The sequence below is a fragment of the Homalodisca vitripennis genome, chromosome 1, assembly GCF_021130785.1.
Source record: "Homalodisca vitripennis isolate AUS2020 chromosome 1, UT_GWSS_2.1, whole genome shotgun sequence".
NCBI lineage: Eukaryota > Metazoa > Arthropoda > Insecta > Hemiptera > Cicadellidae > Homalodisca > Homalodisca vitripennis.
In genome coordinates, this window is record NC_060207.1 from 67,075,921 (window position 1) to 67,103,365 (window position 27,445).

The following is a 27,445-nucleotide window of genomic DNA, read 5'->3' on the forward strand; positions in this document are numbered from 1 at the left end:
CATTTCAGTTTTGGAAATAATATTTGATTTAAAATCCATATCATCAATATCATTAATTATCTATGTTAGTGCGGCTGACAACCGAAAGTCAGGAAACAACCCTTTGATGAAACATGTTTTAATCTTATTTTGTATTGTATATAAAAAACTGTAGATAGATAGTAATATCACAGTTTGTAAATAATATTCTACTCTAAGTTTACATGTTTATGTCTCGCTGGACATCTGCTCTGTCTATGCGGGGATGTCAGTTGCTCGACAGTAAAGAAATGATTGCTAATTTTTGTTCACATCATAATTTGTGTACTTGTAGATAAATATATACATAAGGTAAATAATAAGTCTGAATGCTTATTTCATAATACATCAATTAAAAGTAAAATATAGAGTATATGATCTAAAGTTCTTAAAACAGCCATTTCCTGAACGTTTTCAATTTTGTTCAATAAACATTGGTATTGGGTGTTTTCTAAAGAGTTAAAGAAGAAATGACAACTCATTCAAGTGGATTACTATTACATAGAAAGGTATAGTAAAGAATTAAAGTAACACCTGGGACTAAATTGAGAGGTAGCAAATCTAATTCAGGGTAGCGAAATTAAATTTTAAATCATACAGTATGTTTAAGTTAAAAACAATGAATACAATTTGTATGATTTATAAAAACCATCAAATAATAATTTTAATTTATTTGTAGAAATTTATCAGTTTTTTCTAGGAATGATCAACCATTTACATGACCATGGTAAGTGAATGAAAAATCATAAATCCAAACATAGTTAAAATGGAAGCAGTATTTTTAAACATATGAATTATACCAGTAAGAAATATTTTTATTTAACTAACTAAAAATCCAATTCAAATTATTAAAATTAAATAAACCTCATCCCAGGAAATGTTATATCAATAAATATTAGGGCCAAAGATGTCTATTTAATCTTTGCTTTAACACATGCCGTCCTATGTTGTCTGTTATTAGATAGACTATGCTACTATCTTACAAGCTGTATCATTTGTTGCAACAGTGCATCTGTATTGTCTTGTGGTATTTCATTTGTATTTTTAGAGTTTGATAAATGATAAAAAGAACAGATAGCATTTTATGTAGCATATGCAACTGTAACACATAACAATGATAACTTTCTATAATTCTGTTATCCTTTTAGTTAATGAAGTGTAAATTAATCCATATAATTTCATATATATTATATACATATATGTGAATATATATACGTCTATAAAAAAAAATCATGACAGGAAAAGAATTTAAGGTAGCAACAGTTAAAAGTAATGTGCTCTTATAGGCTTTTTAATAGTATAATACTTTAAGGGGATTTTGGAGAGCAACTAAGTAATTTTTTTATATGTAGCCTATTGTCATGAATTTCTTCTTAAAAAAACATACATTTTTTTAGAAATTTTCCTTGTGGCAACTAGATAATATGTTAACTTGTTTTTGCAGAATGAAATATTATTAAGGATCCCATAAATCCCCTATCAAATCGTGTTATTGTCCATTTCTCTCTCCATCTGTGCGATAAATACAGAAAGGTCCTTCAGACTTGGAATTTGAAACGTAGGTTCCTCTTAGTCCAAAGAAAACCTCTATTGAATTTGAGATCAAAAAATCAAAGGACAGTTTTCAATAAGTTCAAGAGGACTATGTGTGTATTTGGTATGCAATGAATGCAGTACAGTGGGCAGATCGTGTTATGGGCACCAGACAGTTCGCATTCCTAATAGGAAAGAAAGAGTTAAAATGAAGACTATTGTTACGTTCTGTTGAGTCCTTCAATTCATTTTAATTTCCAAATTTAATAGTAATAATGCTTTCCACTCACAGTTACATTACTGATTCATCTGATTTTTATTTCTTGATATTGTTTGAAGATCTTCTTTCAATATCTAACTAAAAAATCCTAAAATGTTTGTATGTTTTCAGCATCATCCAAAGTTTATTATTCAACATGATACATTATTTAATAAACATTTTAAAATTATATGTAACAAATCTTTATCTTTCATATCTTCCTCATGGATCATTTCTCTAAGGATGTTAAGTCATTAGGACAAAAAAAGAATGTCTAGACTCTGTGTTGATGTTCTATATTTACTTATAACAGAGGAATTGTTAAAACAACAATAAACTCTCTTGACATTATGTATGGTCTATAGTACCATGTACAAGAGCCTAAATATGTTCATTAGGAATGTGTCAACAAACATAGTAAGAGATCAAGAAATTAAAGCCAATCCATGGACCAATCAATCAATCATATTCCGCAAGCACCTCCAGCACATGGAGAAGCAGAGGTTCTAGACAAGCGATAGAGTCTACCCAATCGCCTGAGTGGCAGCTTTGGTGGTCTGCAACAAACCATCCAATTGATAACTTTTTCTTCTTAATCACAATAACTTTAAACAATTTGGAAAAGCATTGTTCTTTGAAAGATTCACACAATAAATTTCCAGAATTTATTTGGTTAAATAAAACTCCAGTATGTATTTTTTTAGAGGATATATTGTTATATCACAATGTAACAGAAAATAAACCAAGAGAACATTGAAAAACAAAGTTGTTTCAAATATACATTTAAAATTAAAATTAATATTATAGTACGTTTTAAATTATATTCTTGATAAGAAAATAACAGTAACATTATTGACAACGCTGGAGCATATACACTTTTTCTCTTTAACAGTGCCTATACACAAAGACTCTCAGTCTTTCTATGTCTGCACCAGAGAATGAGTCCACCTTATGCCCATTCTTAATGAACACAAAGGTCGGCATGGCTCTCACGCTGTACTGTGCAGCGACACCGTCACATTGATTCACATCCACCTTGAGGAACACCACATTTGGCGTCTCTGCTGCCATCTGCTCCACATAGGGTGCGATCATGCGGCACGGTCCACACCATGTGGCGAAGAAATCGACAACTACCAACTTGCTCCCAGCTCTTTTCAGCTGTGCCGCCATGTCCGCATCACTCGTCACATGGTGCACAGAGCCCCTTACAAAGCAGAAATAATGCTTCAGGCTTACATTCAACTAAACTAATATCAATTATATCTATAAACATGTATTTTAAATTTTAAAACAAAAATTTATTCTGTTCACACAAAGGAATACATTTTACAACGCCATATACAATTGACTGATTTAGTTATGTGCATGATAAAAGTTTGACAATGGTGACAGGTCTATATGTTGTGTTAAGGAACAGGGGTTCAATGAAACACACTCTTTCTCAGTTTAGTTTTTATTTCTAATATTTTATACATAATTTCATAATACAATCTAGATTATTAACTGCTGCTAGTAGTGGATGATATTTTTAACATTAGTCTTGAGCATAGATCTAATTATATTTTGTGAAAAATCAATTCAATTTTAAAACAATTAATTTTACAAATAAACAGAGTATAAAATTAAAACTGACACCATACGTTAAAAAAATATATTCGTAGTCACCAGTTTTAAATTCCATCAGTTGGGTTTAAATCCCAAAACTCTCTACTATTTTATTATCAATCTAATTGAACTAATCTGGAAGTAACAATAATAATAATTTCGTCACTTATAATGGCTTTTCAACTGTAAAACATTTCTAATGTGTACGTTGTTAGAGGTTGACCTAACCATCAACTACAGCCAGATGTTTAAACATGTTAATTTAAAGTTCATATATTCTAACATTTCATCATTAACTTTACAGTTCCAAGTTATGTAAATACTCCTCACAGGCCTTTTATCTCTGTAAGGAAAATATATTAAATGGGGTATGTTAAATTTCTGAAATTCAAAGGTCTCATGACCTTAGTTAGGGTTCAAGAACGTAGACCTGAAGAACACATTCTGGCTTCAAGAGAGACACCCCCCTATTCCATAAAGTTACATCAAACTATAAAATTCTTTCTCCATGAATAAAGCAGATCCAGTCCATGGATTGACTCAGCATTTTAAAACTACTGTAATTAATTACACCTACATTTAGCCCATAACGCAAGAACTATAGCACTTACAAGACACCTGTTACTTTCTGAGTTCCTACTACCCAATATTAGAACTAATTAAGTCAAAGCCATGTATAATCCCAAACAAATTTTCTATTTTAAAATATGAATCAAAGTAGAATGCTTAGTAGTCTTGATCTGGTAGTCATGACAGACAAATTCTCAAATAGCCAGATTTCTAATTAAATTGAGCTTAAATTCAACTTTTTCTTGGAAAAACTAAACCCTGAAAGCACTAGAATTTTAACTTAAGATAAACTGATTTTATTGTCTGAATTTTACTGAATTTACATTTTATTGTCAACTGCAGGCTAAATATGAGATTGGGCCATGAAGCCCTTATTCAATGCTAACAACCATATTTACCTTATTCAATGGTAGCATTACACCATACACAGCATATGCTAGTGGATATTAACCAAGGCAAAATTTGACACGCCATAGTTTCCCATAATTCCATTGATGTTAAAGGTGCGTTTTAGTTAACATGAGAGGTTATACCTCAGTCTAGACGGTTAATTTGTAGTTGTCAGTATTTTATGAACTGGAAAATGAAGGTAAATGCTCTCAAGATTGTGAAAAACTGACAGTGAAAAATTTAATCGCTGAAAAAAACCATAGCTTACTCTCTGTCTAACTATACGTATAACAATACATCTATGTCTGTATAGTTTTTGGACACCTGAAGAAGAATCAATACTTGAAACATAGTGTTTTTATTTTTGAAACTTATAACAATGGCAAATATATTAAATCTTATTATCCTTTCAATGAATGCTTGAGAGTGTAAAAATGTACTTATCCATATAATGTTTTCCTTAATTTAAATATTTTATACCAACACTAATAACAACTATGTGTTACAAATTAGAGAAAAGGTTATATGGAATCTTTTTTATCTCCTATACGAAACTACAAGATTGGATAGATGTGAGGCATTACCAATGAACATCTACCAATAAAAAACAAAGTCGTAGATGGAGGAAGAATACTGAGAAAAAACTGTGTTGTTTGTTCCCTCAAACGAAAAAGAAAGGACACTTTTTACCAACTTCAAAATGGTATGAACAGTAATTATTTTAGCAATACAAGATTATTTTTTCACCATTTATCAAATATTTTAGATACACTTATCAGTACTTTTAGAATATTATGTAAAAATATATTTCCCTGTGCTAATAAAACTAGGTGTCATTAACCTTTTTAATGTGATTTAGCAAAGCATTGCATCTAGCAAGTGGTTATATGTATCTTTTTACTTTTTGTTTAGACGTTCATTGATAAGTACGCTTTAATTTTCAGCATAGCGAATCATATATATTTCTAAGCAGCAGTGAAAATGTTACATTGAATTAAGAATTTACTCATTCATTCAACTCTTAACCTATTATTTGTACTTTAATGCCCCCATACAACACAATTGAAATGAATAAAAAAAATGTAACAAATCAACTTAGAATATAAAAGGAACATGCTAGTATCAAAAATTACAAAATTACTTGTATTCCTTACATCTTTATCCCAACCAAGAGCAGAGATTTAAAAAAGTAGTGAAGATTATGTATTGCGCTTCCAACAATTACACTGCCCTTAGCTTTGTAAACAAAATTTTTAATCCCTTTAAATCTTTCATATGGCCATCAATAGGCCATTCTCAACTCACCAGTTACACATATTAAATTTGTACATCAATTTAGAAATCAGTATAAAAGATATAGCCTAATGTTTCTGAAACATCTTTATTATTTTTATCTTGAGACAGTTTTTTTTTTTTTTTTTTTTTTTTTTTGTAAGATTGTCTAGACTTTACATAACAAATTAGTTGCATACTCTTTTTACACTCACATGACATAAAGCCATTCTAGCACCTTCTGTAATGACATTTTCTTCTACTTAACAAGTGATTTAAAATTAAGCATGAACCTTATAGCAAGTGCACACAGTATATGCCGTCCATTATGATGTGGTCACATCTGATTGTGTATTTAACATGTACTGGACCACCAAAGACTTTCTGCTTGAAAAATCTCATACACAAAATAGATTTACACATTGCTACTACATACCACAACAATGATTTTTACAGTATATTATTGGGATAGTTCAAAAAATTTTTAAAAATCCAACAGATGTCAAAATATATCAATATGAACATCTATGTTCAGTACTTGCCAATGATAAACAGTATGTTTCTGAATATTTCACCAAATGGCAAATGCTGTCGGCAATCATTTCAATATCCTCTTGTGCACTCGCCAATAAGTTGTCATTAATGCAGTAATAATAATGTCAAACTTTATTATGGTCAATTTGAGGAGATCATTTTTAGCATTGAAGTAGCTATTATTGATTTTATGATCTTCAATAGTTTGTATTACTTGATATCGATACAATTCAATTAATGTCAATTATCACTGTCTTCATACTGATTGCACATAATACGATATGAAACCTTAAGAAATAGTAAAAATGAAATGAAATATAAGAAATGCAATTTAAGTTTATTTCCACAATTTTCATATTGATACAGAGATTACAAACATGTCTGCAAAGAATTAATTTGTTAGCAAAGATATTAAAACATTGAGATTTCTGAATATAAATGTTATTGGAAATTAGCCTACATGAGCAAGCAGCCTGTGCGTAGCCTAGAGACACTAGCTATCCTTTACAGAAATTAATTTTAGTTTGTTTTGCCAAGTAAGGTAGAGAGACAAAAGAAAGAATAACAATAAAATTTAAAAATTAAACTATCCGGCATGAAATATATATTTAAATTACTTGAACTAATTGTCAACTCGTTCCTTGTCGCTCTTTAATCATAGTGTAATGTGTGATTTGAAAGAAATAAATGTTCTGATTTCTGAAATGAGCAAAATAAGGTCAAGGGTTTGTTTCTAAATGCTCTTAAGCTAAGCAATTTTCAAAATGATTTTAGTTGTGTTGGACCACTTGTGCAGATAGATACTAGTCTCTCATAGTTGTAATGCATGGTTAGTGATGCCGTAAATATGTAAACAATGACAATTTTGCAGTGAATTATAACATTTAAAAGCTTACATCCACATTATTTACTGACTGATTTTTATGATCTAGATTCTAGATGCAAAAACGTTTGTAATAACCATACATTATTTTTTTAATATGTTTTTATAATTATATTAGTTATAACAGTATTAGGCTTTAAAAACTGAAACCGTCCATCATCTTGAAACTTAAATGTACTATTAATTTTTCTCAGATTATTTCTCAATATTAATATTGTTTTAATTTCAGAGTGCAAGAAAAATAATTGTGCCAAATTTGGGTTTTTATCTTTACTGTTTTTTTTTTAATGAAAACTAAAAAAACATAACATACTGATGGTAAACTGAGCATTTCTGACCCAATACATTTTTTATTTTTCTTGACACAAAGAACAAATCCCCAAAATATTCCTAGAGGATTTGTAAACATCCTATATATATATATAGGAAAAAATATGGGTAGGTTATTTTGAGTAGGCTACGCCAACTTTACAGGCCTACCAAGCACCTAAGACAGTCGCAGGGGCCAAGAAGCAAGGTTACAGCCTCAGAAGATTGATAATCAAAAGACACAGTGAGTAGCATGGCAAATGTGCAGGTGTGTGCAAGTGTGCAACACCTCATTCCACCATTAGACTGTTCTAAGCTGCACTACTTCTATGACAATCCACTTGGCACTGCTCACCCATCACTATTAGCATATGTTTCTAGCATTAGCCATTGGATGGCACATTAGGGTGGATCATTGGTATGGGGCAAAAAATAATTTTCTGTTTTATAAATTCTAATAGTGAAAAAAATGTGTCTTTTTATGTGAGAAGTAATTCTACAAAGTTTTATTTTGCTAGAAACACGTCTTGAGGTGCCACAAAAGCCTTGAATAGTGTTTGTCTTTAAATTTTCAAATTTTCTATAATTTTATTTCTGTTTTGGGATGGCATTTCATGTTTGTTATTTCAATTTAATTAAAACTAAGCCTAAAATCATGAAAAAAATTAATTTGCTGCCATCATTTTATAGGTCCACTTAGTGAGTATTAAAGCTTGAAAAACATTTTTTTATGTACTTTTTTACTTTCCTGTTGTAAGATATTGGTAGATATAATATTGTGACAATGTGTCTTTGCCTAACATTTTTTAATAATTTCTCCTTTTGTTTTTATAGTATAGTGATAATATTGAACCAAATGAAAAAATAGAAACCTACACAATAAAGTCACATTTTATTCATTAAACACACTTATAGTCATAAAATACAAATAATATAAAAATGAAACATTGCAACAAAGCTAAATCAATATTCTATGTTCTCAACTATACATTTTAGTGAAGTGTCTCTTTGTTTCAAATTTTGGCATCATCTTGTGTGAAGCAATTCTGGCTTTGACAGATCCATTTCTTTCATCGAGACCCCAAACACTCAATTATACTCAATAATACTCATTTATTACTGGTAAAGATTACATACATTGTCACATTGAAAAACACAATATTGTACATTTCAATTTTAAAAGCAATGCAATCCTCCAGTTCGTCCAGATCTTTAAAAGAAGTGATATATTAAATAAATAAATCAATTAAAACAAATCAATTAATTAATTAAAAACTAATTACAACACAGATAAAAGAATTTCCTAAGATCAACAACAATTATCCAATTAATGACTAATCCCAAAAAACCCATCCACTTCATAAAGTGGGTGTTCCAAAAGGAAAAATCCAATTTGTCTATTGAAAATACCAAATGGCAGTGATCTTAACCCATTTGGCAGTGTGTTCCATAATTTTGGTCCCAGAGATAATGATGCTAATGAGTATTGTCTGGAAATCAGTTTTTTGGTTACAATTTGTTTGCGCCCCTTGTGTTATATTGGTGGATGTTTTTATATGTTAGGTTGTTTGACGTAGCCATATAAAGGAACAGTTTATACACAACTAAACAAGGGACTGTCATAATATGAAGTTCTTGAAATTTTTGTTTACATGAATCCTTATAGCCAATACCAGAAATATAACATACTGCTTTTTTTGTATTAATAAAATTTTATTAATGTTCTTCTTAAATGTATTTCCCCATATTTCAATACCATAAACCAACTGAGAGTAAAAAAGTGCATAATATACCATTTTAAGAGCTTTTTAGTTGCAAAATTCAGACAGTTTTCTCATCATAAATATTGCTTTAGATAACTTTAAACAGAGAGTAGTTATATGGTCATTCCAATTTAAATTTTTGTCGATAATCAATCCAAGAAATTTTGTAGAATCATACATTGGTAACTAAATTGTCAACTGCTATTTGAATTTCAAAGGAAGATTTTTTATTTGAAGTAAAATTGAGAGCTGTTGGTTTATTTGCATTTACTGTTAAAAAGTTTTCATTAAAGTATTGCACTATAATATTAATTTGTATATTTGCTATTATTTCTTAATCCTCCAAATTTTTGTGTTTATATAGTATAGATGTATCATCTGCATATAAAATTGTCTGGTTAGGATTACTTACATTTCCAATGTCATTAATATATATTAAAAATAGCAATGGACCAAGAACGGAACCCTGAGGTACACCCCACTTAATGTCTGATCTATTAGATGTGACTTCACCCTGATCATTTTTTATGGTGACAAACTGTTTCCGACAGACCAAGTAAGATTTCAGTAAATCATGAGGTGTCCCTCTTATTCCGCAGTTTTCTAATTTATCAAGCAAAATATTTATATTTACACAGTCAAAAGCTTTTTGCAAATCCAGAAACACACCACAAATAAAATCACCATTTATCATTCCTTCCTTTTTTTTCCAAATTTTTATTTCATTAATAATTTGATTATGGCTGACAAAGTAGATTTTCCCCTCATGAATCCATGCTGATTTACAAAAAGTATGCTCTTAGCTTCTAAAAAATCAATTAACCTATTACAAATAGCTTTCTCAAAAACTTTAGAAATAACAGGCAGAAGTGCAACTGGTCTATAGTTAATAATTTCTGAGCAGTTTCCCTTGTTTTTAAAAATAGGCACAATTTTAGAAATTTTTAGACTGTCTGGGAAAATTCCTGATTCAAAACTTGTATTGATTATAGATGATAAAGGTCCTGCTATAACATTGAAATATTCTTTAATAAATTAGTACTTATGCAGTCCCAACCAACTACAAAACTATTCTTCAAGTTCTTTATTATTTTAAGAATCTCTTTTTCAGAGGTTGGGTGAAGAAACACAGAGTGGTGATTCTCTTAAAAGCTTGATTTCTCTTTCCCCTGTGTATAACAGGTAACTCGTGGAAAATCAATAGAATGCATCAGGCTATCTTCTATTGATTCACTTATGTACTTGGCTAAGTCCTCATTAATCACGTGGTTTGTCATTGGTGGTTCTGTGATTCTGTTACGTCAGTCCAGTTGATAATGCCGATGTATCTTCAGCTTTGAAGTTTAGTTTAAGTATACCAGGCTTCCGTACCTCATCCTTCTGTTCTGACCTTGCCTTCAAAAGTTGTTGGAAGCCTAATGTGTTTTCTCTCATCACATAACATGCAGAGCGACACGTTTTCAGGGTGAGCATAGTAGCCGTTTCTTGGAATAACTGGGTCGATTATTTTAAGATACTCGTCAGAAAGATAACGTAACAACGAAATCAGTCCCCGTAAGTGTTTGGCTCCATTTACACAAGAGGGCTTCCAAATTGGAGAGTACACCTTAAATACATAATCTGTGAAAGTTTTCAGGTTTTCTGAAAGGTTCTCTGTTCCAACATACAACCGGAGAATGCGTCTAGCCAACGTCAGCCATTGTGAATGTGCTAACTTTCCTGGTTTCTTCATAGCTTGATCAGGGAGGCAGATTCCACTTGAGATTGATTTACACATTTCAAGTAAATACTTTTGATCGGTATTTAGATCTTGTTTCACTTCTAAGTCAGGAAGGTTGTCCTCTATTAATGAGTACGTAACTACTGGAAGCAATTGTCTTGTTCTTTCTGCCACAAAAAAACAACCCTTTTTCTCTTCAATGTTATTGTTGCCACTACCTTTTTTCGATTACTGGCTCTAGCTCTTCGAATTTTCATTCTGTCAATGACGTCACTTTTGTTCTCCTCAGAAATAACATATTTAAGAACCGCACTTGCTATAGCTACTACAACCCTGTCTGAAACCCCAGTTCTGTTACAGATAGAAGCTACAGTCGGTAGTAGTACTATATTTTTTGTTAGGGCCTGAGAAGAGATGGATGGCTTTTCATCATCAGTTGATTCTGCTAAAAACTCATCTTCTATATCATAATCTTCAGGTTGAAGTACATAAATTTCAATCATATTATTATCTGATTCTACTATATTATCTTAGTCACCTATAACTGACTTTTTAAGCATAAATGGAAAAATACAACAATATTCTTTACAGATACAAATGTATTGAAATTCGATAAATGTCACTAAATAATCACAATTTCTAACCCTTTGCAGCACCTCTTACCTTACTCCAATCATGTTTGAAATTTAAAACTGATTAAATAATAGCAAAATACAACTTTTTATCACTATTATATATTGAAACATTTTTTCGTTCCACCCAATGGTATATACATCAAGGGATTTTAAACAAAAATAACTTATAGCATTGGAAAGTTTATCTTCTCAGAAGGTTTCATAGTGATACTCTTAATTAAAGGTAGGTCTATGAAAACTAGCAAGAGTAACTCTACTCACCCTCCACCAGGTCCTCGGAAGTCCTGAGTGTACTGATCACCTCGTGCATGGGAACCAGGACTGATCAATGTCCTGAAACTGATTAAAAACGAGTAAGTTACGTAATGAAGGCTGTACATCAAACTTCAATATTGATGTCTGTTTATTGATCACCTTGTGAATGAAAGGACAAATTTGATTTAGTATAATGTCATTAAAATCATCAATATAGTAATTTTAGTAATTACACTGTATTATTAAAAATTGTCTGAATTTCAGTTCAATTGAAGCTTTTATAGATTTATAATTCCTAGTATTTCTGCCACAAAATAAGAGAATTTTAGGGCTAATTAAGTGTCTAAAAATGGAGGACTTAACCAAGTTTAGATGTTATCATATAAGTCATTTAAATATGTATTAAGGAAGATTTTTAACCCTCTGAGTCATAAGGACCGAAATTCCTGACTTACAATAAAGTCACAGAAAGAAATTATATGCTTACACAGCTGACACTAATGTAGTAAGAGTAGTTGCGACCTGCCACCAAGCAGTTGCTTATAAATACAGCCAGATTGGTATAAACCATTCAGTTAAAAATAATTTTTAAATAAGAAATGCCTAATGCCACTATAAACCACAAACTTTTCATTTCTTACAATAGATATTTTTAATTTATATTTCATTGTTTCTACATTATCATGTTCTAACTAAAATGTCTAGGATGAAAACGTATATTTCTGCCACAAGTATATCAAAATATATTCTTTAATATTGTACTACTATTCCTGTAGGGAGGGAAAGCATAATCTTCAATAAGTTTCAAGGCTTTTTTAATTTACAAATATTCTGTGTTGTTAATTCACCTCCTTAAAGACTTTGGTAACAAGTATCTTAAAACTTTATTACACCAAAGCTTTTACAACTTTCAGTCTCCATAAGATAATTGGAAATTCCCTTGTACAATAATAACACTAGCATCAATGAGTAAATTACTCCCTAATCTTAATCTGGCTGACCTAAAAACGTTCAAGCCAGGTGTCGACAATGGTGGTTTTATTGAATGATAAAAGATGTGACTGATGGTACCGCCAAATGAGATACATTACCTCTTTGCATGAACATGCTTTATTCACTACTCAATAATACAGGGTGTATCAAAATGAATCATCCGATTTGGCATGTCTATATTTCGAACAGTAGTACACATATACAAAATTACTAATTTTTTTGGCTGAAAGGGAAACTCAAAAAGTTTTTTTTTTCATACCTTATCAAAGGTATTCAATATGTCCACCTTCAGATACACGGCATATGTCTATGCAGTATTCAAATTCATCCCACACTGCAGCGAACATGTCCTGAGTTACTGATTCCACTGCTGTTGTAATGCGATTCCTCAGCTCATCCATTGTTGTTGGTAGCGGAGGCACATATACAGAGTCTTTGATGAAACCCCACAAGAAAAAAATCACATATAGTAAGGTCCGGTGACCTTGGAGGCCAGAAATGTAAGGATGCGTCATTTTGTCCAGTGCGGCCGATCCACCGGTCACGTATCACACTGTGTTACTTGTGAAAAAGACCAGGCGGCAGTATACTGCCGCCTGGAAAACCTGTGAAAAAGACCGGGCGGCAGTTTACTGACGCTTTGTATTTTGCGTATTTAAAAATTACTAGACAACGTATGACAAATGTCGTCATGTATTTCATGTAGTACGTAAGCTTAGGAATAGAACGAAATACGTTTTTCGTAATTTGAATGTCTTTGGAATTGAAATAGACGAAATATGACTCATTTATAGTCTTTGTTTACGTTCCACAGTACCGTCGGCTGTTGTTATTGTGGTTAGTTATTGTGTTTGTTTATGTATTATATTGTTGTTTTCACGAGTTTTTAGTCGTTATTAGTGTTAAATTTAATTTGTTGAGTGGAAATATAAACAATGGATCGTCATGACGATATTAGAACGAGTGAAATAGATAGAATTATGGACGAGAATCTTGACTCGGATTCTAGCGTTAGCGATTTGTTTGCTGACGATAGTGATGCTGATCCCAAGCTATTTACCTGATCAACCATCTACTTCAAATGGTAAGGGTGAATCTCACAAAATAGGAGAAAATGATTATGTAAAAGAAATAAAAACAATTAAATCAGAAGTTTGTTATTATTGGTGTAACTGTTAGTACGTATTGTAAGGAATAGTTATTTGTGAGTAGCAGAGCTAAATTTTAATCATTTCTATTTTTTTTCAATTTTTACAAAGTTCAAGACACCATATTTTTACAAATCGGTAACGTTTAAAAATCCACGATAAAATTGTATTAATATTAATTATTACCAATAATTAATCATTGTTTTAAGATTTGAAGTCCTAAAACTATGAAAACAGTTACTGTCACAAAGTTTGTAATAATTTTTACCATTTTTAATGCCTTTTAAGTGGAAATTGTAAGCTATCTAGTCATTTACATTGCAAACTTTGCAAATAAAACCCGAAATTCTTTAAGTACTTTAACTAGCTTGTTATATGTGAAAGGATAAGTTCTTAACACTAAACAATTTATAGGATAAAAAAATTAAGAGATAAAAATAACCTCAATATTGCCGATTTCACGAGCGTCACCGACTTGTAGCAGCCGTCACCGATTTGTAGCAGCCGTTACCGAGTTGTCGCGAGGTTACCGATTTGTAAGATCAAAGTGACAGAAAGAATTCTAATGATAAGGAGTAAGAAAAAGCACACAGTGAGTTTTATATGTTTATAATCTATAACATATACTCTCAAATGACATTAGTCAAGATGATGTTTTTTAAGAATATTCTGATGAAAACTAGATGACAAAGTGTTATAAATTCAAAACACTTTATACAAAACCCCATTGAAATAATTATAAACTAATAACTAATATGATTATCTTAAAAGAATATGTTACATAGTTAGTACTATAGCAAATAATAAAATGTCCTATGCTGTTAACAATATCTGGACATAAATTGTTTGAAAAAACGTCTTACTTAGTGTAATATTTAATATCATAGTTTGAGAAAAAACTGGGTAACAGAATATTATAAATTCAAAACACTCTATACAAAACCCCATTGAAATAATTATAAACTAATAACTAATATGATTATCTTAAAAGAATATGTTACATAGTTAGTACTATAGCAAATAATAAAATGTCCTATGCTGTTAACAATATCTGGACATAAATTGTTTGAAAAAACGTCTTACTTAGAGTAATATTTAATATCATAGTTTGAGAAAAAACTGGGTAACAGAATATTATAAATTCAAAGCACTCGATACAAAAAAGTAATGCAATAATTATATCTTAGTAACTAACACAATTATCTTAGAAAACTATGTTGCATAGTTAGTATTACAGAAAATAATAAAATATCCAATGCTGTTTACATCTTGACAAATTTTGCTTGAGAAAAGTTTCTTTTAAATTTAGTGTAGTATAATAAAAAATTAGAAGGATATTTTGTTACAACTCATACAATAAAGTGTGTTACTGTGAAGGAAACAGGATTTTTCCGGACATTTGCCATCGTTCAGTGAAACAAGAAAACAGTAACACTACGTTTCGAGATCTGCAATCTGATCTCTTCTTCAGGTAAAGAACTAACCTAATACATAATTACAAACTAAGTTAAAATAAACAAATCTTACTAAAGCGTTGTGGCACGCCTAAGTCAGGAATCACAACCTACATGTTGTTGTCAACTTCACTAACACTAAAGACATGCACTTAATACAAAACTATACAAAACACTAATCATTAAAAGTAAACTACGGAATACAGGTCACAATGCGGAAAAAAAAAAAAAGTGTGTTACTATTAACCTGTGTGATATTAAAATCCTTCATTGAAAACAAACACTTAAAAACTTAATAGTAATATTTAATTAGTTAGTCCACATTTGCTTTTTTAAATTTGTAAAAAAAACCCGATTCCCTTTCATTACTACAGTTGGGGTTGGTAATATGGCCTTAATTTGATCACCATGAACCGAAACAACATCTTTTTCATTAGCAAAATATAATTGGTTATCTTTGTTGCAAAATTTTAAAAACATCACGGTGACATCTTCTTGAGAGAGGTCGTTCTGACATACACCAATAAATTGTTCAATCTTCGATTTCTTTCCTTTGTCAATTTTGTATTCAACTAAAACATGAACTCCAGAAGTAACTTTCTTTGCAAAATCTTCCTTGTTTGTGTTACATTTATACATTTGGGTCAAATCCTTTTGTTCCTTTAATTCAGGTTGGTCATAGTGGTTGATATACTCTTCGTCTTCTGAAGATGTAAATACGTCATCAACTGACAATTTTGAGGGGTTTTTTTGTTTTGAATCGATCTTATTTTGAGTAATTAATAATTGATCATCAGTTGGCAAGACTTCAGAGAGTTTGTAGTGTCTACAGGATGTTTCTGCTGAACACTCAAAACAAGAAAGTGTACGACAATACATAATGCCAGTACAAAGTCCACAAGTTACCTGATGAACCTGCATAATCCCCTTTATAAGGGGTATGCTGAGGTTATTCACTTCCAACTTTAAGTCTTCTATAACTGCTGATGGGATCTCATACAAATCAATGTTAAAACTACTAAGAGCATCCACAAAATCTTTGGCACAAGTTATGTCAGATCCACGTAACACCTTTTTATCAGCTTCCCTTTTAAGAGTACCGCCCACCCCGTCCATTGGCCCCTTACCATGACCGGCCTCAGTGAAGTTCCAGGTGAACGATTCCATTTGGGTAAAGTATTTTGGCAGAAGAGTCTTCAGTAAATAAAGGTTTATCCTGTTTCTATACTGACTAGATGGACTGTCAGTAAATATATGAACAGCGGTAGTTGCAGGGAACTGTTGGGATGCGTTTAAAAAAACAGGTTTCATGTGACCCCAAACGGCGTGGGCTTGGTGGTCCAAGTTATCGGAGGCAGAGGCAAAACATGTTGTCTTTGTGGTGTCACCTACTTTAGCATACCACACACCAGTATTTAAGGATAGCTGCCTTTTACTAGCACCAAAGTGAACCGATTGTACTTCCTTTTCGTACTTGGCTACATAATTTTCAGAAAAATCTAATCTGAAGAGAAGCTCTCCTTCTGAAAGATTTTCAATTTTGTTTTTTAGAGCACCTGCCTGGTGTTTTGCGTAAAAAACATGTTTTTTAAAGATAGCTAACTCGTTTTTTAAATACGTTTTTAAGACAGACACTTTAGCTACTTCTTTCACCTTGACAGTTTTCTTAACAATTTTCTTTTCATTTTTTATTACTTTTTGCTCTTCTACCATTTTCCACTTCTGGTATTTAACCAAAAAGTCTTCTTCATAGCAGAACTTGACTTCATTACTTTTGCACTGTGAACACATATTTAACATGCATTTTTTGCTATCAGTTGAACACACAACAAATTTCACTACTTCAGCAGGAGACCGCTGCGCTATAACATTAGTTACTTTTAATGCTTTTATTAGCAAATCCATATTTGCGTGTTTCACGCAGGCACATGTTTCCCTGTCAATCATTTTGGGAAATGTAACCCAAAAGGGTCTGGAACGACAGAATGATGCCTTCGAAATATTTCCATGAGTCTCCTTTTGAAATTTTTTGTGAAGATTAGATAAAGTGTCCAATAGAATTCTTCTTTGTTTTTTAATGCCACCCTTTTTAACAAACTCCTTTTTCCCTGGGAACATTTTGCTCACACGGTCGTCTTCAAAAAAGTTCATTAATTTTTCAGACAATTCTTTAGTGATGGAAGTTTTAGTTGGCCGTGTATACTCAAAAGAGGTACTGGGGCTGTTCTCGATAACTTTGTTTGCAGTATAAGGCACTAGATCTCTGAAGTGTGTTTGTACTCGGTATTTTTTCAATATTTGGTTACCGACCACTTTGTGTAATATTTGATTTTTTATTTTTGAGTGTGCGACTTCTTTTGTTTGGGACTTCAGCTGTTTTTCCAGGGCATAGCCCAAGAACAATTGTTTCCTCACTCGCGGGGAGACTTTTTCACCTCTTAATATATTACGTACTTCTTTTCTTGGAGATGGGGATGAGTCAATTAAATGTTTCTTTTTCTCTCTGTGCAACCGCTTTTTATACTTTCCTAACTTTTTTTCTAATTCTTTAATCTTCTCTTGTTGCTTGGCTATAGTTCTATAGGCCTTTGCTTTGTCTCTTCGGATTTTTTTGCGCCCTCTTCTTTTTTGTTCAGATTCCTCTCTCACGTCCTGTAAAGGAGAAGCTGGGGGAGTATCTGTAACTTCTTTCAGTGATTTATTTTTCAGGCTTCTAACAAGATTTCTTTCTTTCCAATACTTTCGCATTTTTCTTTGTTCTCTAGGAGTCATGTCTGATATTTTCTTTATTTTATTTTCTGCTTTCAATCGAGCAAGACGATCTCTGTCATACTTTCCTCTTTTCTTCTTTCTTTTCTTCACTCATTCGTTCTCTATACCTTCGCTGACGTTCCTTTGTCAATGCTTTCTGTCTCTCATACTTTTCCTTTGCTGATAGCTTTTTTGGAACGTACCATGGTTCTTCACGACCTAGAATCAAAAGCAGAGAAAAGTGTTGCAAAGTTTTTAAAAACGTATGTTTTAAATTAAAAATAAATGTATTAGAGATTTGGTTAATTTAAGATTTTTGAGGAAAATCAAAAGTTTCTATAATTACAATATGCCAATAAATAGTAATTTAACAAATTTGTTGTTAATTTATAATCCAATTGTTTGTTCTAAATCAACATGCTACAGAGCATATGAAAACTGTTAAAGGTTGTTTATACTATTCGTAGTAATCACGTTAATTTAGAAAAAGTAAAAGTAACATTAAAATGAATTTTAATCATAACTTTCAAACATTATATAAATAAAAATTATTTAACAACAGTTATTGCAAGTCACACAGTTTAGAAGTGTATTTCCAACAAATCGATAACGCTATACCTCATCGTTAACGTCACCGATTTGTGCGTCACCGATTTGTAATATTCAGATATAACCTAGTACTGCCGTGTTTAATGTTGAGAACAAAGGTTAGGAGATTGAGGTTATGTTCGTTACTAATAACGGCGGCATATGATAGCTTTCAGAAATGTTTTAACTGTATAGTTTACAAAAAAATAGCGTTACCGACTTGTTGAGGAATTAAGGTACTGATAGTTTCTTACCTGAATATTAATTGTTTGAAGCTTCTGGATTCGATGCAATCTTCACTAAAACAGTAAGTAAACTCGATACATTCGCCTCACATACAAAGACACAATTTTTACCGCTCAAATCAAGTCTTGCTAACTTTTTGCGGGATCATAGCTAGTAGGTCGTTGACGTAGACTTCCCCGGTGACAAGGACCAAAGGCAACTGAATATTATTAATGAACTAAATTTCTTTTGTACGACTTTGGTTTCACTGAGCCACTGTCTTTAGCTGTATTGTTGACTAATAGTTTTTATTTTAAACGTACGTTTTATGACTTATATTTTGAGGTGAATTAGCAGACGATAGCCCAAAGACAGTTACCGATTTGTATTTTTCTTCCAATAAGAAGGCATAATTAAATAAATCATATGAGTTATTGTTTTAAATTATTAAAGAGCTAAAGAAAGGTGTTTAGGTAAATAAAATAACAGACTTTTACCTAAAATAATATATTTATTTATGAACAAATTGCCAAGGACTTAAATTACTACATTTGGTGGGATTCACCCGTAAGAGAGCTAGATTAATTCAAGATAAACATTTGGGTACATCTAGGTCTCATTTAGAAACCGATGACAGTGATAGTGATGACCCAGAAATTGATCAACGTAGGCCTACTCATACGCCTAGGCCTAGGATCCCCAACCAATGTAGACAAGTGATAATTCGGATATAGATGATAGTGATGAGGACTCTAATGATGAAGGTCCCATATGGGAAAAAGTGACAACTTAAGATAATGTTCATTTGAACCATTTCCTTTATGGCAATTCCTGGACCTAAACACTGCCCACCAGTAAATGCAAGCCCTGTAGAATACTTCAACTTCTTTACAACAACCCTTTTGAATTTGATGGTTTTAGAAACCAATATATATGCTAACCAAACTGTAAACTCAAGAGGAGATACAACTTCACCTTACAGTCGCTTTAGACAGTGGATTCCAACAACATTAGTGGAAATCAAAGCCTTCATTGTTGTTGTTCTAAATATGGGCCTTGTCAGGAAGCCGACTATAAAGGCATACTGGTCTACTACATCATCGCAAATTACACCTTGGTTCAGCAAAATGTTCACCCCGTTTACGGTTCGAATCACTTCTATGATTTTTCATCTCGCCGATAATACAGCTTTACCAAAAGTAAATGAACCCAGCTATGATCCTACACAGAAGTTCACACCCTTAGTCGATCACTGTAACAGAATGTTCAAACACCACTACATAGCCCACGAACAATTATCTGTGGAAGAGAGCTTGATTGGGACGAAGAATCAGACCACATTGATGCAGTATATGCCCAATAAACATCACCACCGCTGGGGCATCAAATTGTAGGTGTTATGCGACTCAGTGTCTAAATATTGTATGAGTTTCTTTTGCTATAAAGGAGCAAAATCAAATGAAGATAGGAATGAAATTAAGCAGTATGGATTGGGCTATTCAGTAGTTATCAAATTATTAACTATGTGTAATTATCTCGAAAAAGGATACCATGTTTTTGTAGACAATTTCTTTTCAAGTATAGCTCTCATGAAAATGCTGTACAGTCGGAAAACCTTTTTCACAGGAACAACTAGGCGAAATCGAAAAGGATTGCCACAAGAATTGAAAAATAAAATAGGTGTAGGAAAAACAGTATATTACAAAAATGAGAACAACATTGCAATGGCCTACCGTCAAAAAAAGACCCAAAAGTTTCCCGTTATATTATTATCATCTAAAGGTGACGTAGGAAATGTGGATGTAACAAACAGAAGGCATGGTAGACAAACTATTAAAACAAAACCTAAGATCATTGCAAACTACAACACCTACATGGGGGGAATAGACCACTTTGATATGATGCTGTATACTTACTTGGACGAAAGGCGCACAGTGAAATATTGGAAGAAGGTGGCTTTCAATATTTTCTGTAGAATGGTACTAAATAGTTATGTTATGTATAAAGAGAACTGTATAAATAATAATTTGAAACCTGCTTCTAGATATAAGTTTATTGTCAGCATCATTGAAAACATAGCTCAGGAATGGTTCATTCATAAAAATGCTGACAATTTGCCAGGCGGTGGTGGTCATAATGCTGGGCCCAAAAGCCTTGAAAAAATACCAGGAACATCGATGAAAACTTGCTGGGTATGCACAGAAAAAGGACATACATACAAAACCTCAAGGAAAAGGTCAAGACTCTGCTGCAGCAAGTGCAAAGAAGGATGCCATGGCCCCTGCTTCGATAAACATGTTTGTAAATAAAATAATATAAGAAGAAAAACTTTGTAAATAGTGTATATACTGATGATATGTGTAATAAAATTGACAAGAAGGACTATTTAGAATGAATGGTAAGTGTATATACAGATATTTTTCTAATTATATGTATGTTTGTTACCAAGGCTTATTTCTATCTAACTTGTAGCTTTTATTATAAATGGCTATATTTTATTTATTTATCACACAATCATCATAAACATGTATAATTCTATAGAGAATTATATATTATTTAGAAATATAGGATCATCCATGGTAAAATTTTCTTTATTTTTATTATTTTTGGGGGGTCAAAGTTGAGTTTTTGGATTTCTTTTATTTTTTATTTTTAAATTTTTTTATGGATTTTTTTACAAATCACATTTTTTACTTCAATGAAAATGAAATCCAATTTCATTCTGAACACATCAGTACCAAAATCTCATTTATACGTACAAAGGATTTTTTTGTAAACCCTTACAAATGTACATGTTTTAGAGTGTGCGGTTTTTGAGGCCACCTACCAAAATGGGGTAGTAAGTTTTTGGGAGACAGCAATTTTTGGTCTGGTCTCCAAAGGGTTAAAAAACGCTTATGTTGTTAACCTTTTGCCAATTTTACTATGTTTCCAATAAATATAGGACTTTCAATATCGCACGGATATACAGAGATGCTTTTTTAATGTGGGTTGTATTAGTATTTTTTTAAACTGTAAATTTGAAAAAAAACTTTTAATGGAGGAACGTTCTTTTGTTGTATACTTTAAATATCAATCTTCAAAATATCACCACCATTTTCCAATACAGTTTTCTGTAGGTCTGATTAGAAGAGTTCCCTAAATACAATTTTAAATGCCTGTCTACAACTCCTAGTGGAATGATAAAACCTTCTTTCTACATTTGTCCTATTTTTTAGAGAAAGCACATTATTAGTATTTTAGGACTGTAACATAAAATTGTTAAAAATGGGAAAAAAATCATCTAACCAAAATTGATTGTACATTTTCATAATATTTTGGATAAGATAACATTTTTACTATCAATACTTACTTAATTTACTAAATATATAATAGTCAGCTAAATATAAAACATTATTATACAGAATATAAATATTATTAAACTTACAACATGAAGAAGAAATTCAGGATGCCCCAAAACATTGCAACTATTTTTGCTATGCCCCATGGCTGCTTGTCAGCCATTTCACCATCTGTAAAATAAAAATTCATGAGAATCAATTAACTATAATTATTATGTTATTTATGACCATGCTCTGTGTAATTATTGTGCATGCAACTGTGCCCTTATGGCTCACATTACAACTAGATTATTATAGGTCATAATCATGCTCTTTAACTAGAATCAACTAATAAACGTTCAAACTACAGAAATCACACCAAAGGAACCATTCCAATCCTTTTGGTCTCTTTAGGAAGCAATTGTGGTGTCTCCTTCCATCAGCCTTCTCCTTACAACTTGCTCTCCGGTAACAATGTAGTTTCCCCCATTGAGGAATTAATGCCTCATTCGTCTAGTTGAAACAACTACATGTCTATGAAGTTGTTCACTCTGAGTATAATATGCTGGGAAATGAATTCCTTCCAAACCTTAAGTCTCTTTGGGAGAACAGGATTTTCCCACCACTTTTCCAACAGGAGCTTGATTTAGTACCACCATCCTTACTGGATGTTATTAGATTAAGTTTGGTCCGGAACATATTCCCCGATAATGGAAACGATGGTGGCAATTTTCATTCTTAAAGCTGGCTCCAACCTTTTGGGTAAGCCTAAATCTTATCCTCCCATTAGTTTAAGGCCTTTTCTACTTAAAACTTTGTAAAAGGTTCTTAATTAATACAACGATCTTGTTAACTCTCCTTCATATTCTAAACAGTTTGTCTTTTGACCTGGGAAGTAAATAACTCGGGCTTTCAGTAACCTGGTTTCCAGTATTGAGAGGTTACTACTGAACAAAGAAATAGCTCTTTCTGAATGTTTGGTACTTTTGAGAACAACTATTTAGACTCAATGTATGGAGCAGTGCTTAAAAAGGGCATAGACCTGTTCACTAAAATATATTGAATGAAGCTAATATTTTGTTATCATCTGTTTGAATCTATAGGTAGATTGTACGTACATACATATAGGTAGAAAAAAGTTAAATTAAACCTTTACAAATGCTTACATGCTCTAAGCTTGAATTAAGCTACTATCTCGAGCGAGCGATGTTATTCATTTTCCAACAAAATTGCGGGTGGTGTAGAGGACATTTCTGATCCGTATTATTTTATATCTGAGATCATAAAGGATGATTTGGCACAAGACCGTATTAATAAAAAATGTCCCTAGCCATCTTCACAGTGCAGGCTTGAGTGGCACCAAACAAAAACTTGAGATTTAAGTTAGTATCTAAATTCAACCTCACATTACGTTTAAGCATTTGTAAGAGTTAAATTTTACTTTTTCTATCTAAAAACGTACATATTTACCTGCTTAAATTTTATTATAACAAATCACAGAAAAGGACATAGGATTAATACGCTAAGTTCATTTAATATTCTTACATTACTACTTTTAGTTTATTTCACCTTTTTGACAACTAAAATTTCCCCAAATATTATTAAAACCATTTATAAAATATATTTTTGTAAATTAATTTTATGTTTTGTGCAATAAAAATAATAGAGACAGACAGAGGATTACATTTTTTGCTTAGTTTAATATTTTTTAATAATTATTTTTAAGGTTATTTCGTCTTTATGAACACCTGTACTCGTCTTGAATGCTGTTAAAAAAGTTCACTTTGTAATATATTTAAATAGTAACAAAACTAATGTTGATAGCCTATAGTAGTTGTAGAGAATTACCCAAAATATTTTATTATAAGTATTAACCAATTTGTTAATACAATTGAAGTTTGTCCAGCATCTAAGAAATACCATTTTATGTATCCAAAGTTGGTGTTGGTGTGACAGTTTGCATCAGTAAAATGACCAATACAACCTAGAAACATGGCCATAATAAGATTACATCATGATACAGATGTACAAGGGAATTCTGCTTCTCACGATACTAACATTATAACTTCATTATTTCTCAATTCCAAACCTTTAACCCCAGATATTACTGTTGTAGTGGCAGTGTTTTATAGTACTAGTTAATATATTGTTCTTAAGCTTATTTGAAGTACAACCAAATGTAACATACATAATTTTGACAAAACAACCCTTGTATAAACACTTTTTTGTTGATTTTTTTTACTTTCAACAGAATTTTTGATTGCATCAAAAGCTAGTGATGAAAAAATTATGTAATTCATACAATGCAATTCGCATTGTATAACTAACTTGGAGTAAAAAAAATTGAGAGCAGCCTATATAACTTTAAAGAAAAATCCAAATACAATTGACTTCAAACGTTATGTAGTTTTTGGAATGTTCAGTTTATACAACAAATATTAAATTATATATATATATATATATATATATATATATATATATATATATATATAAGGTTATAGTCTACATATTTATGGAAATTTATAGGTTTTGACAGATCCTCAGAAAAGTTACCGGAGGAAAAAAATAACCACTTTTAACCCTTGTTTGATACCACTATCTGGGAAACAAGTGGGATATTTAAACATTTGATATCAGATATACTTTTCTTAACTGAAAAACTTCCTCAGTTTTGTGCAATCCCTTTCTAAATAGCTGAAAACCCTTGTTTTCCGCCATGTAGCGACCACCATCTTTGAACAGTAATAGATAATGAATTCAAGTTTGCACCAAAATGTTTTTTTATTATTTTCTTCCCAACAATATGTCACATTTGGGAGGTTGCGATTTGAAAATTGGTACTTTGGTATTATATGGAAACCACCATTTTTGGGAGACTTTTACTACCGGGGACCTATAAAACTACATTATTAGAAAGAACAGACTTTATTTAACTTATTGTGGAAATTACAAGTCATTAAGATGAGGGGTTTTTGTTCTCCACCTTTCAAAAGGAAGCAATGTCAGCGAGAAAATCAGTCTGTCCCTATCTAATATTTGTTATAGGTTATATAAATTGGTAAATAAATATGTGCCCATTATAAATATGAAAAAGTTAATGAGTGCTCACGTAATCTGAGCTTATATTTAGAGTGCACACGTAATCTGAGCTTATATTTAGATACTATCTCGAGAGATGTTTTTCTTTTTTCACCACAAGTGCGGGAAGGTTCGACCAAAACCCATACTGATGACCGCAGGCATTTCCAATCAAGCCTTTTCCAACCTAAGACCACGTGCCAGATTGTTGAACGTAATCTCACACCGGAAAATTTCAGATCACGTGAGCGCTTGTGAAGGTTATCCTTAATTTTGGTACTACTAGTAACATAATTGTGATCCCCAGGAGAGTTCACTTCTAGCTAGTTTATACCTTCTAACTGAACGCACACTGGACAAAGCAAAAACTGATGTGTCACTTAAATCTGGTCAACTTTATAAACATCCAGGAGCGACACATCACTAACCGCAAATGTCAAGATTCTGTGGTGAAAGAGTAGTTCAATACGTCTAGTGTACTCTATGATTGTTGGAGTTAGTGGTGTTGCCTAAGATTCAAAGGTTCTTGTTAGCTTATACATAAGGGCGTGCCACCCCCTGTCTTCTTTGACTGGTCACGCTGATTCAGAGCTGGCTTTCCCTTCTTCCTAGGGGACATGGCTAAGATTAATGGCCTAAATTTTTCATCTTGGATCTCGACAGGAGGTAACCCCTACTCCCAACTTTAGCCATCCAGAATAATATGTCACTCCTGAAGCAGTACAAGGTCCTTTTAAGACTACTACGTGCAATTTCTAAGCTTCTTATCCTAATAGAACAAAAAATAAAAAGACAATTATAGTAACCTAATCTAAACCTACTTATATTTTGTGTTACTCATAAGGAGATAAGTAGTAGATAAGGAGAGAGTGGCCTCCTTCTCACCGACATCGCTTTCTTTTGGAAGGCATAATACGAGAACCAATCTTTATGATACGTAATTTTAACATGAAGTCAAATAAAGTCTGTTCTTTCTAATAATGTAGTTCTCTTAAGTCTCCAGTAAGAAACACTCTTCTAAAATAGTGGCCTCTACATACTCGTAATACCAAAGTACCACTCTTTCATATTACTAGTGGCTTAGTTTATTGTCACTTACAAGGTTAAAAACTTGATGACAAGGTTATTTCTGTCAATTTGTAACCATATAAGTTAAACTTTATTGCCTATAATTAATACTCCTAAACTTGCATTATATGAAAAAGTATGTTAATACACCACATATGCAGCATTAGTACTTTGACAATGGCCTAATGTGCCATTTATGTGGTGAATGCCGCTTCAAGCCGATTACAATAATGTGTGTTAATAAACTGTAACTCTGTCTAGGTATGTATTTTTGCCAGCTGCAGTATAAGCGACCACTTCGACAATCAAATCAACCATCAATTGTAAATATCTAAACTATGCAATATAAAATAATTGACCTATAGATATTCATAATCAGTTGAAAGTTCTTTTTATTTCACAGAATAACAATATTGTTAAAGATTAAGTTAATTCATAAAGTAAAATCATTTGAGAAGTGAATATTGAAATCAAGAAAAATGGTGATAACTTAGACATGCACATTTTGTGTCAAAATGTATTCCTAACATTGAACATTGTTTTAAAAGGCTACAAGATAATGATCATGCTCCTTTCAATTCTAAGTATCCAATTTTTAGTGAGAATATGAAAACTAGAATTAAAGGTGGAATTCAAACAGAACATCTTTGCAAGAAAAGACAGAAAAAAAGGTTGTTACAAATAATGCACTTGTGAAGATTTTTTCCAACACTCTAAATTTGGTTTAATGAATACAATCGAACCTTGACAAGACGAATTTCAAGGGCTACAGAAAAAAATCTGTCTTATATCTAGGTATTCTTAAGAATTTCTGTTTTTCTGTTTCTGTTTTCGAGGTTTAATTTATTTCTATTATAGAGGTTATCTCAGAGCGAGGAGATAAAAAAACCCCTATAAAACGAAGATTTTTGTGGCCAACCTCAATAATACAATTATCATTTTTAATGTAACTGAAGCTATTCTTCAATGTAGGCATATATCAAAATAAGTCTGCAACAATCTTTGGGTAGGGTACGATAAGCGGACCCGGTTTTTTATATCGAAGAATGTAGTCATCGATACCTAATATTC

General features: G+C 31.8%; 2 protein-coding genes across 3 annotated transcripts in view; both read right to left on the reverse strand.

Annotated features, from left to right (window-relative positions):
* Positions 1-27,445, reverse strand: part of LOC124363909 (zinc finger protein 37-like) — a 104,195-nt gene that overhangs the window by 18,750 nt on the left and 58,000 nt on the right. The gene's annotated exons all lie outside the window — the stretch shown is intronic.
* Positions 2,504-27,445, reverse strand: part of LOC124363923 (thioredoxin-2-like) — a 28,445-nt gene continuing 3,503 nt past the window's right edge. The window contains exons 2-4 of the mRNA XM_046819198.1: positions 22,336-22,420; positions 11,756-11,833; positions 2,504-3,017 (exon numbers count right to left, since the gene is read on the reverse strand). Of these exons, the coding sequence (XP_046675154.1) occupies positions 2,696-3,017; positions 11,756-11,833; positions 22,336-22,420 (485 nt within the window). The 3' untranslated portion in view covers positions 2,504-2,695. The remainder of the gene's footprint in view (positions 3,018-11,755; positions 11,834-22,335; positions 22,421-27,445) is intronic.